This window comes from Nipponia nippon, unplaced genomic scaffold (genome assembly GCF_047370975.1).
Source record: "Nipponia nippon isolate SJK-2023a ecotype South Korea unplaced genomic scaffold, ASM4737097v1 scaffold_14, whole genome shotgun sequence".
NCBI classification, from domain to species: domain Eukaryota; kingdom Metazoa; phylum Chordata; class Aves; order Pelecaniformes; family Threskiornithidae; genus Nipponia; species Nipponia nippon.
The window spans coordinates 10284980-10297655 of NW_028262330.1; the positions used below are offsets into that span (position 1 = coordinate 10284980).

Below are 12676 nucleotides of genomic sequence, written 5' to 3' on the forward strand. Positions count from 1 at the left end.
TTTCTGTATTGTGGAACAGTAACAGGATTATCATATAAGATCAGAATCAGTATATGCTGTATTTTACTGGCCCTTCTAGAATGAACTGACATTGGCACCTGGGGAAGGGTGGGGTATGAAGACTGATAATTTTTCTTTTTTTTCTTTTTTTTTTTTTTTCCATGGGATTCTTGTTACTGCCGCATTAGCATACTGTTTTTTTTAATTGTTGGGAAAGATTTGAAAAATGCAAGAGTCCTTTCAGGTTTATGGCACTGCCTTTGTAGTGCTCTGAGTTCTGTTGAATTAAGGAATTGAAGAGCTGAACCCCGAGTCTCCTATAGTACGAACTGCTGCAGTAGGCCACATTCTGACTTGGAAAAGTTATATGAATTCTACATATTTTTTTATGTTCCATAGAATTCAATACGTCACAATCTCTCTCTGAATCGTTATTTCATCAAAGTACCACGTTCCCAGGAAGAACCAGGCAAAGGCTCATTCTGGAGGATAGACCCTGCCTCTGAAAGCAAATTAATAGAGCAGGCTTTTAGGAAAAGGCGGCCTAGGGGAGTACCTTGCTTTAGAACCCCTCTGGGACCACTCTCTTCTAGGTAAGGAAAAACAGATGAACAAAAAGACTATGGCTGTTGTTTAATCTTCAGGCTGATACAGACTTGATAGTTTTGGATACAGTCACAAGTTTAGTAATTTAATTTCATCCAGACTCAGTATCTGAATTCTGTATGACTTACTAGGAGGCTGCCCCATACACCAGGCTTGTTTTTATTGCTTGTTTTTAGTGTTAAAGAACTGACTCAGTTTGCATAACTAACTGTCAGACTGTTAATGTAAGCAAGCCTTGTTGTACCTTTGGTGTTTTGTTTTGTTTTGTTTTTTAACAGAATTATAATTTTAGTTTCTAACTGCCATCTACTGCCTTTTAAAACTGTTTGCAAAGAAAATTATCAAATACTGGATCCCATTTTATTGAACTTGGAGATGACAATTACGTATTTAGTTTGATAATGTTCAAGCAGAATTCATGATGGGGAAATATGTGGGTTTAAATTATTCCCTCTGTAAAGTTGTGGCCTTTCTGCTGGTGCAGATCTTTTATTACTTGCCCTATAGACTGAGATTTGCTCATCATTCTTCTCCACCAGAAGAAACGTTCATGTTTCACAGATCGTTTAGACAGTCTCCCTAAGAAGGCATCCAGCCACTTCTTCTCCATTAACTATATCTGAAGTTTGCTTTTAAATTCTGTCCCTGTTTAACGGAAGCTTTGTAAAAGATCACCAGAACTGCTTTGGGCTGTAACTGTACTTGCCAGAAGGCAGAGGTGCCCTCCTGTGGGCAGTGTGTGTTATGGTCTCTTTAGAGGGAGGTCACTCTTTCACAGTTCAGAAGTTAAAACACATCAGCTGCTGCTTTCATTTTTAAATACAGAAGTGCCCCAGCTTCTCCTAATCACTCTGGAGTGTTGTCTGCGCACTCCAGTGGAGTCCAGACCCCCGAGAGTCTGTCCAGGGAAGGATCTCCAGTCCCAATGGAACCTGAGCCTAGTGCTATCCAGCCAAAACTAGCGGTAATACAAGAAGCGCGATTTGCACAGAGTGCCCCAGGTGAGGAATCCTGAAATAAAGGTTTGGGGGAGAGGGCTAATCTGTAAGTATTACCAAGACTCCATATGTACGCCAAAAAAACGGTAAATATTTAACCTCTTAACATTTAGAGCAAATCTTTGATAAACACGTAACCATGCCAAGTAAACTCTGTTTGCATACATACGGACTGTTATCTGTGTGCTGTTCCAGCACCCTTGATCACTTTGTTACTAAGCAGAGATTGTGCTTCTGTCCTGTATAGGACTGTACTGTCTCGTAACAGTTGTCACTTCTTTTCAAAACATATTCTTTCTGGTTTAGAAAAAAAAACCCAAAACTTCAGGTTACATGGGTTACAGAAATAAGGAAATGTCTTGCACGCACCTGTGGTCATGTCATGCTTTCAAAGGTGGGAATGAAAAGAACTGAAAGAATAAAGAGAGAAACAATAAATTTGCGTGATAAGAATTTTCCTATTTAAAAAAAAAAAAAAAGAGCGTAAGGCATGATGGCATAAGGATGTATTTGTTTAATTACCTTAGCTCGTATACTTTTGCCATCCATTTTCTTGGTGATATTCTGGTCCTACAGAAGTGCTAGCGACCATTCTGTGGCAAAGGCAAACATGGTCCTAAGCAGAGACACCAGGCTTTCCCCAGCCAAGGAAGCTGAGAATTTTGCCAGTGTAGACATGCTCCACACAGCGCCTGAAGCACATACATGTTTCCGTCTATGGAAAGGAGTTTTACTAAAGAAGTATTAAACATAGCTTTAGTATAGCTGCATGTGGGGGGAGGTAGGAGGGGCTTTTGCCCAAGTGGTGTATGGGTCTTACTGAGCTAATACAGCACGTACCTCGAATATGTGGCTTGGAATAGCCATGTGTCATAATCTTCATTGTCTGGTTTTATCTTTTGGATCATTCAGGCATTAGTGAAGGAGGTCGTTAATCCTCTGAGGCTTTAGTGTTAAGTTTAAAAGAAACAATTAAAATTGGCAGCCTAATTTGTATCTCTTTCTTGCTAGGATCACCTCTATCTAGCCAACCAGTTTTAATTACTGTACAACGGCAGCTACCACAAACTATTAAACCCGTCACCTACACTGTTGCAACTCCTGTGACAACATCGACATCCCAGCAGCCTGTAGTTCAGACAGTGCACGTTGTCCACCAGATACCAGCTGTGTCTGTCACAAATGTGACTGGATTAGCACCAGCAAACACCTACACTGTAGCTGGCCAGGCAGTAGTCACGCAAGCTGCGATGGTAACCCAGCCCAAGGTAGAACCTCAAGAGAATGGAGACCACAAGGAAGTAAAAGGTGAGAACCTGTGGGGTTAGTTGTTTTGCTAGCTCTTCATGCAGAAGGATTATTATCTGAAACTTACTTCCAGATGAATGCTTGAAATGTTTGACTAAAACAGAAGATTTTGCATCATAATTTCTCAGATATGTTGGAGCTAGTAATAAAACGGTATACTTCTTCACTGAGGGTTGATTGAGTAAAAACAAATGGTTCTTTAACACTTTCTTGTTTTTAACAATGTTTTATCTTCTGTTTTTCAGTTAAAGTGGAGCCTATACCTGCTATTAGTCATGCTACAATAGGAGCTGCTAGTCGTATCATTCAGACATCTCAGACCACACCCTTACAGACAGTTACTATAGTGCAACAGGCACCTCTAGGTCAACACCAGCTACCAATAAAAACTGTAACGCAGAACGGAACGCACATAGTACCCATCACCACTGCGATACAAGGACAGGGCAACGCTGGTACGTATCCTGTCAAGATGTTCTGTTGCTTTGTACGTGTTAAAACCTCAAAGTGACCAGTGCTGAAGTTTTGAATACTGTACATGTCTTTCATAGTTATACTGAAAACTAAGTTCTAAAAAAAATTTAGATTACAGCCTTGTAAGGGATTCTTCCCTCCCTGTTGGTAAGAACCAGTGTTTCTGTTCATTGATGATTACCTGAACGGCTGTTTATGCTCTTTGTGGTCATTATACGGGTGTACTTAGTGGTGACAACCCATCCTCCTTCCTCATTAAACCCAGGATATAAACAAGCTTTAAAAGAAGTTCCTGTAAAATGGTGCCATTAAAATGGTAACTGCTCCCCAGATGATTTGTCAAGAACCAACCAACAGGAAAACAAGACACAACTTGCTTGTGGGTTGGCTTTTTGAACTGTTCCTTTTTATTCTCTTTGTATTGAACCTGTACTAAAAATGACAACAATTCTGTCAGACTTTGAGATTCTTCTTGCCTGAATACCATCTTCCCCCTCAGACTCGGCAGTCTGAGTCAGTAGCAGTACTTCTTCATAGTTTTCATATATTCACACTTGTTCACAGAATGTTCGGTTTTGGTTTGCTTTGCAGGTGCATGCAGCTTGTTTTAACAGTTTCACTTTGAGATGTTATCTGATACTGAGATAGCTTTTTTGTCATAAAATATGTTTATGGAAATAGTTTTAGGTTATATTATATCAATTTATTACACACATTTCTGCTCTAAAGTCTTTCTAATGGACTGAATTATCTGCTTTGTTTCTTTTTTACTCTTCCTCCATCACTGACACTTATAGGTCAGTGTTCTGTCTGCTTCCACTTCATTTCCAGCTTAAGTAAAGCAAAAGCAATCACTGTCAGACTTCATATGCACTTTTTTTGTCAGAAGGGATGTATGAATTGAGCCGAGTCACGTGAAATATACTGAAAAGTTACGTTTTAAAAGTAAAGAATGATTCTTTTTCTTTTTCCTAGATTCTAATACTCAACTGATTTCAGCATGTTTTCCTTGGTAGGGAAGCCTAATGGCTGCTAGGCATTTTTAAGAAATGTGGCTGAACATAGGAGTAGAGTTGTGGTGCTTCTCACTACTTCACTGTGTGTGATAGAGGTGCGCTAGCCGTGATGGGAGTTTTCACTGAGATTCCTGAGCTTAAACAGCTAATGAGATGTTCAGACTTTGAACAGCAAGTGAGGTGTGTTCCAGGTCCTGATCTCTCTGTTACAGTAACTCCTAAAGCAGCAAGAAACCAGGTAATTCTCAGGCAAAGCATCTGAAGGGGGAACTAGGCCTACAGAAATACAGATTTGTTTGTACGTGTCTACAAATATGTCTGCGTTCACGCGCATACATCTGTATTTACACACACATTTGTATGTGTCTGTGTGTGTGTTTATCTCTGTCTTTGGAGAAAGAGGATTTGTGCAATCTGAAAGCTAAAAAATCCAGAGTAACTACTGTTGTTCTAACATTTTCGATTTGTAGTAAGAAGGTGCTTTCAGATCTTACTCTCAACAAAACAGTTTGGCAGTGCTTTTTACTACCTGTCAGTCTAACTGAAAGCTGTGAAAGTCCAAAATAAATTCAGGTCTCTCATTGCAGAATAAAATTATGTAACTAGATAGTCTTTATTTTGACTTTCAGTGTAGATTTCAAACATCATTGCTCTTTCGTGTATTTCATGCTTCCACGTATCAGCTGGGGCTGCAGCCAGCAAGTCTCTTCCTGCTAAACAGGCCCCAGAGTGAACAACGCAGTCAGAGTCTTAATGCATGTTTGAAGATGAGGGGTAAACTTCTTGTTCTTATTTAAGCAACAATAAATTTGCAGTAAGGCATTTTAGTCAGAGGTGACTGTATCTCTATGGCATCTATGCAGAAATTGTACAAGGAATAGCTTTTCTAATAGAAGGTGAATGACTGTTGAGATACACGAATAAATTATTTTACAGTGCAGTGAAGCTTTTTGTATCGGATAAATATTTTCTGAAGTATTTCTTCTACCAGTAAATACTAAGTACAGAACAGTTTGGTTACATGCAGAGGTGATATTCTGGGTATTCTCTAGGATAGCTCACTAAGAACAAATATAACAAGTTTAGCAAATAAGGAATTCCTTACGGACTTCACGTTTAAGCTCCACTAGCAGGGAATGCTGTAATAATGTCAGCAAAGGAGTGGTGCTGAAGAAAGGGGGTTTGTGTGTAGAGAGAAAAAAAAAAAGGCAGGTGGTTTGATAATGTTTAGATAAATTTTCATGAAATGCAATGAACAAGTAAATATATAATTAGTATTCTGCATTAGTGGCAAAGACATTTGAGTAATTGGTTTGATAAAGTCAGGGTCGATATTGAGAAACAGACTGCTAACAAGTAGAGGGAAGGAACCTTTGGATGCCTCAGAAAGTTTAAAGGACTGTACTTGCCCATTAATGGCCACTTGTACTCTCTCTTCCATGGAAGGGGAAAGATGAAAATCTTGTATAGGATGTTTGAACTGTATGCGTTTCTGTTGATGTAATTCAGTTGGGCACTTGAATCTAATCCAATATGTCATTTCTTAATACTCCTACGTGTTAAAGCACTGCCTTTTCCTTACATTGTGGGTAAATGCCTGATTAGCTGTCAAAGAGGAATTGCTGCTTGAGTTGTCTGCATCTCGTGGCTGCGTGAATTGCACAGTTTTTCTTAACTAACTTACAGCCACAGATGAGTATGTCGTGATGGTGCTCTCCTTCCAGGCCGAGTCATGCATTCTGCAGTGATCCATAGACACGGCCAGAACCCACTGAAAGGGGATTCTGAATTCACTTCCCAGTTCGGTCACAAATTACGGTGTAGACTGGCTTTCGGGCATTTAATCTTTCTCTGTCTTCAGCTCCCCATTGACAAAATGGAGATATTTCCCCATTCCCGCCCCCCCTTTGTCCAAATCTGGATGAATGTTGAGTGATTTGGGAAAATGTCTTTCAGGTTTGTACAAAAGTTAAACAATTGGACCTGAATCTCAGCCGGGATTGCTAATACCCCATGTGGTACAAACAAAGGAATTCATCGTTTTGATGAAAATGCCAGTTTGCTTTCCGTATCCTCTCTTTTGACAGAGATTAAGGTGCTGAAGTCTTTATTATCTTTTTACAGCTGCTGCGAGTCCTTTGCATATGTTAGCAACCCATGCATCTGCATCGGCATCTCTTCCAACAAAGCGCCAGAACGGAGACCAGTCAGAACAGCAGGAACTCAAACGTATCAAAACAGAAGACGGAGAGAGCATAGTCATAGCTGTTAACGTGGACACCCCATCTGTGGCAGTGAGTGATAAAGGCAGCCAGAACTAGAAACTTAGGGGAGTTTTCTTTTTTTTTAAAAAAAAAATAAACTCCATGGTGCCAAAAGGAGACACTTAAATATAACACCTAAAATGTTGGAACATGTTCTCACGCAGTGGGGAAAGGGGCCCTGTGATCAGACTTCAACTTTCAGCACTGAAAAAAAAAACTACACAGGTGGCCTTAAAACTCGGTAATTTAAAGTCAAACTGCAAAACATCTTGTTCCAGAGGCTGTGACCCCCGCTCCTCCCTGCCCCCTACTGAACTGTGTACACTGAGAAATACAGTGTTGGGGAGGGCTGCAGCTTTAAAAAAATCTTTATCAGATTATTTTAAGGACTGAGTATCTCAGTGTAACGGCAGCATGATAAGCGCTTAGTGTGAACTGGTTTCAAACGATTGTATATTCCTTAAAGGGAACAGAGGCAAGGAGCCATTTCCTACATCTTGGCAGCTAGCCTTTCATAATGACCTACCCGATGCAGTTGTTGGTAGATATGCAGTATTTTGTTGTTCACATGTGGAATTAGAAATTTTTGAGGTGTATTTTCATTTCTTTGCAAAATAATGGGGTCTTTGACATTTCAAATCACTCCATTTCTACTCCGGAAACTTTGGAATCACACAATACTTTTCATGTGAAATTTTGTTTGGTAAAAAACTGAATGTAGGGTTTTTTTAACCAATGGAATGATTTCCTTTTGTCTGTCCTGTTAAAGTTCAGATAAAGCTACTTTATTACATCTGCAAATTTTCATATTTTAGCAGTTGCCTGATAAATTTAATCAAATTTTATTACCATGTGTAGTGATCAAATGCTTCTTTGGGCTTGCATGTAACTGATTAGAAATTACAATGTAAATGAGCCGTTAACTGACGTAAAGAACTGCTATGAATTTGACCAGAGCTGCACTTATCTGTTTCTCTTTCTGCTACCTTTTGCTGTTTGTTACTTTGTGTTGACTTTGACTGTCCCTGGCATATTTTTCCAGTCTAAAGTAAAACAAGAGTCTCGCTTAATATTGTGTATGTTTAAGATAACAGACTGTTCTTCATTTAGAAAGATAAAATTCTTTATCACAAGTCCTTTTAAAAAGAGAGTAAAATTATCTTGTCAGAGGTATATTCGATATTTTTAAGCTTAAGCACCCATCAGTAGAAATTAATCTGACCGGTTTCTCCGTAACACTTTTGATGTCATACACTGACCTTTGAGGGTCTCCATTAAGAGTAGCTGTTGTGGTTTTCTAACAGTGGCTACCATATTATTATAATAATTTTTTTTTAAGTGTGCGTTCTGCAGTTGAACATTTTAAAATGTATTGGTAATTTCTCACTTTAATTGTGGTAATAGATTCCACTTTACATTTCAAAATTAAATTTAAACGTAAGGCTGCTGTTCAGTCTTCAATTCACACGACGTCTTATTTCCTCATGCAGTAAGGTGAGTGAAAGCTAGATAGTTGGCTTAATTTGAATCTGATTTTTGTCATTTTCTGTAATAATGATGCATTATTTATATTTCCTTTTCCGCTATGAAAGGAAAAACCTGTAATTTCATGATGGACTGAACAGTTTGGAGTGGTTTATTTAGGCAGCTTTTGGGAACTATTTACCTAAAGACCAAATATGAGAAATCTGTACAAGTTTTGTGTTCATCCACAAAATGGAACTGTTACAATGTCTCTGCAGATAATACATATTAAAAAACTATGAAAAAAAAAAAACTCTACACAAGCTGAATTTATAACAGGCATTTAAAAAAAAGCATAACCTGAAAAGAAACATTTCTGTAAAATTGCAACATTTTCTTTAGAGGTTTTAAAAATAAAAAAAGTAAAGTTTTAACATACTTTTTTTAAGAAAAAAAATCCAATACTAGTAATTTAATTTGGTGTTGAATGAATTGACTAGAATGTGGTTTATTTTCAGAAGTGAGAATCTGTTCACAACTAGGGCTAGGTGAATAATAGTGTATAAGATTTTTTAAATAAAATTAAATTTTATTCAGCAAATTAACTAAGTTGAAATTACTCAACAAGTGTGTTTGCAATACGTATGTATATTTGGGGGTGATGAAGCCAATTTATGTCAGCAGTGCCAAAGGAAACGGTGTCGGACCAAACAAGGCAAGGTGATCCTTGCTGTCAGTTAATGGTAGGCAAGCTGCACGCGATGCCCTCCTGGGTGGAGGGGGAGATGACAGCGTGGTCTGGGTCCCGACTCGGTAGCGTGGTGGTGTTCCGCACCTTTTGGTGCCTGTGGAATTGGGCACAAGGACGCGCCTTCCTCCAGACGGATAAACCCGTTGAAAAAGCCGTGCGATGTGAGAAAACTGCTTCTGTTCTTACCTAAAAATAATATGTGCTTATCTGTGCTTTTGGTGATGCTGAAGAACGCTCACACGGGATAATCTGCGGTGCTTTTGACCAATGCAGACTGCTCTGTCTTACGTGTCGGGCCTCGCTAAATGGAGTCGTTGGGTTGTTGAAACAAAACGGCTGCCCGGTTTGTCTGTGTACTTATGTGTCTCCCACCACGAATGCAGTGATGGTTACCGCCTAACAGCAAAGGCTGAAGGAGACTCCTGTCACGCTGCCGCTCTGAGGTGATGCTCGTGACCTTTCTTAAATGGCTCTTACGTGCTGATCATCCTGGCCTCCCACGGTCAATACGATCTTGCTTTTGCAAGTGGAAAGTTTCTTCGGGTGACTCACGTACGTAGAGATTTGACCTCTCTTTAGGAATTGATGTACCCTTTCCAGGTACCTGTTGTGTTTTATGATGCATGGCGTTATTTCCTTTTGGGCTCCTTCTGTTCAGTGTTCTTTCTGCTAACAGTCAGCTTTTGTGTAATCTTGAAAATGACTTTGAAAAAGACTCGGAATTGTAACGTGTGGAGGACCTAAGCGCGCGTTTGCTTCTAGTGACAGAAGAGCTCATCTCCACTGCCAGCGTCTTCTGTCCCCCGTGCGCGAGATCCCGCTCCCTGTCCTTACGCCAGCTGTTTCCGATCCAGCTGCCGGTGGCAGTGCCCCCCACCCCAGCAGCTCCGGGCAGGCGGCCGCGCAGTCTCCTGGGCGGTGGGATACGCTTGCCTTTGGACGCGACAGTTCTGCCTTTGGGCTGGCCGTTGTAACAGCAGCTGTAGGGCGCCGAGTGACCCAGCAAAGCGACACCGAGTCTTCAAAACAGAGAGGGGCTGCGGATGGAGTGGTGTGAAAGACCGCTGCTTTTTGATCGCTGGGGTTAGTCTCAGTTCTGAGCGGCTGCCTCCCCCCTGCCCGCACTGCGACACGTTTACCCCAGCGGTAGCAGTCTCTATTCTGCCATTTTGAATGGTGCTGATTTAGGTCAGTACCTGTACCCCGCTAATCCCCAAAGGTACAGAAGCACTTCTGCTTCATGAACCACTTCACAGGACAGACTGCTGCACCGGAGGCAAAACTGGGGAGACCTGGCCTTCGCTTGCATGGTTGTTACAGTACAGCTTCATTTTAAAATGTTGGGTTTTATAATTCCTTAAATCCCAAAGTGGAACTGGACGTTTCAACAATCTGTGTTCAGCTCTGTGGTTTGTTTCTTGATTTAATTTCCCCAAAAAGGTAAATTTTGAGTGGTTGGTAGTCGTTAATGCGGGTTGGGTTGTGATCTTATATAGCATGGGATTTTATATAGTTGTGCCTTTATATGCGTGTGTGAGAGAGATGGATATTTATCTAAAAATACATATTTTTATATATATTTATCTCTCATTTACACTAAATCGAGTGCTGCTTTCTACTAACGTGATTGACCCCTTTCTATACATGTATCTTAACTATATAGTCTTCGTGTTCTTAGTCAGAAGCCTACATCGTGTCTGACACACAGTTAATCGGTAAAGGCAACGTCTGACGTTAGTAAGTGCATGGGCTGCTTTTAACCACCGCGTTCTTGATCTTATTTGTGGACTGGCAGATGAAAACGAGCTTTACTCCTGCTTTGGCTTGTTTTCTTTCCTATTAATCAAGCCAGACTTTGAATTAAGAATCGGTTTTGGTATCAGAGAATCTCATTCTTCTAGAAGTTGTGTTAGCGTTTGGGGCTGGTTTCAGGTACGTAGCCAGGGATTTGCATTAGTTCAGCGATTTGACTTCAAGAAACCGCTGGCCACAAATGTCTTGATTTAGCACAGGCCGCCATCCTAACGGAGATTATTTTTTTTTGTTGTTTAATGAGATGTGCGCTTTCTGGAATAATTTTCATTAATGTTGGTTTGGCTTCTGATGATCTTTTTATGCGCTAGTTCTGTTCTTTTTGTTTCTCATCAGAGCTGGGGAAATGCTTTTGTCTGAAGTACTGGAAGAACTTTGGTACCAGAGTGCTGGGTCGGTTTTCATGTCGATGCTTTCGAGAAGTGCTGGGGAGAAACCAAAGGTGGCTACGAAACTCCTGTAAAGGGCTGGACCGTTGGAAGGTGAAGGAGCACAAATCCTGCTCCGCCACCAAAAAGAACGGACTATTGTGGGAAATTCCCCAGGACCTCTTGCAGCCCAGACCAAACAGAGGCACTGGCTTGTTTCAACAAATACAACCTTGGGGGAAGAAGAAAAAAAAGTGGTGTAAAATGGGGGCACTGAAATGGCGTAGTAAGGAAGAGGTGGATTCGCTAGCGCCTGACTCCAGGCCCTTCCGAGGCGGACGTTATTCTGCAGCCTTTGCATTTAGCTCAGCGGCGTCTGCCGCCGTCCCTGTGGCCTACAGATACAAGAACCGGCCCTGCGTCTTGCATTCTCTAACGTTACTGATTAATCTTGTGTTTTCTAGCTTAATGTGAATGCTTACAGGTTCTGAATGAAACGCTTGTACTCTGTGGCTCCTGCGGGCCCATACCTGGAATTACCACTGAGGTTTTTGCCCTGGCTAATCTTGCAGTTTTCCTTTCAGGATTTTGAACTGTGACACAGGTGCCGCGGAAGGAGACAGCAAAACAGGGGGAGAGAAGGGGTTGAGTCATTTTTAAATACAAAAGAAATTAATAATCCGTATACTGAAATAGCTGACGCTGCTGGAAATACCTTGAGTCATATTTTAGACTTTCTGTGCAAATTCACAGATGAACACCGTCTGCACCACAGCCAGGGCGCGCTCTGTTGAGCAGGGCTGTCTCCCGGCGCCACGCGTCTGCAGCTAAGACAACCGTACGTAAAGGAATAAATGCTGTTGGCCCTCTGGACTATACTACTCATCTTCAGCTAACAACTTGACATTTTAAAATCTATTTAATCCTTTTTTGTTGCGTAAAGTAGGCTTCTGACAGCGTGCCTTGCCCCCCTCGAGCAGGGGTACGTTCGAAAGGCGACTGCTTGCTTATTCTGGTCTTTTCAAACGTGCCTTCGGTCAAGCGCGTGCCCGTGCGAGGAAAGCGGTTCCGTAACACCCCGCCCAGGAGGGCAGGGTCTCTGCGAGGCCCAAACCACGGGCAAGCGCCGGGCTGTGTACCACAGCGCCGTGAGTGTGCCGCTGCAGGCCTTGGGCCGGAGCTCCACGGCGTACCTGGGCACCGCAGCCACGCAGCGGCGTAAACAAATCAACAGGGTGGCTGCGTGGTCTGTCAGCTATTAAAGTACTATTTAGTTTCCAAGGAGCGAGGAACCTTATCTGATTGTAGAGGCGTGTTTGTCCACTGTCCCGCTTACAGCAAATCTCGGTTAAAATTACCGACGCGATGCAGTACAGCGGAAAGGGGTGTGCTGAAGTACTGGCAGAGCAACCTGGAGCCAGCGCCAGGTGGGAAGACCCATTCTCTTACCTAATTTTTGATCCTTAAAGAGACGGATTTGCGAGTAGTACAAAAAGGAGGAGTGGGAGAGTAAATACACTGAGGGATTCCACCGTTAGTACGGCGCTACTGCCCGCGTGTGCAGGTGGTGGTATCGTCACTCCTGCTGTCCCGCTAGAACGGATGTTTAGGGGAA

At 41.6% G+C, this 12676-nt stretch overlaps 1 protein-coding gene across 2 annotated transcripts in view; it reads left to right on the forward strand.

Moving 5' to 3' along the window:
* The window catches only part of FOXK2 (forkhead box K2), a 48895-nt gene extending 40452 nt beyond the window's left edge, over positions 1-8443 (forward strand). For both annotated transcript variants that reach the window (XM_087751264.1, XM_087751265.1), the window contains exons 5-9: positions 400-593; positions 1432-1607; positions 2616-2912; positions 3158-3367; positions 6527-8443. In XM_087751264.1, the coding sequence (XP_087607390.1) occupies positions 400-593; positions 1432-1607; positions 2616-2912; positions 3158-3367; positions 6527-6723 (1074 nt within the window). In that variant the 3' untranslated portion in view covers positions 6724-8443. The remainder of the gene's footprint in view (positions 1-399; positions 594-1431; positions 1608-2615; positions 2913-3157; positions 3368-6526) is intronic.
* The last annotated feature ends 4233 nt before the right edge of the window (positions 8444-12676 follow it).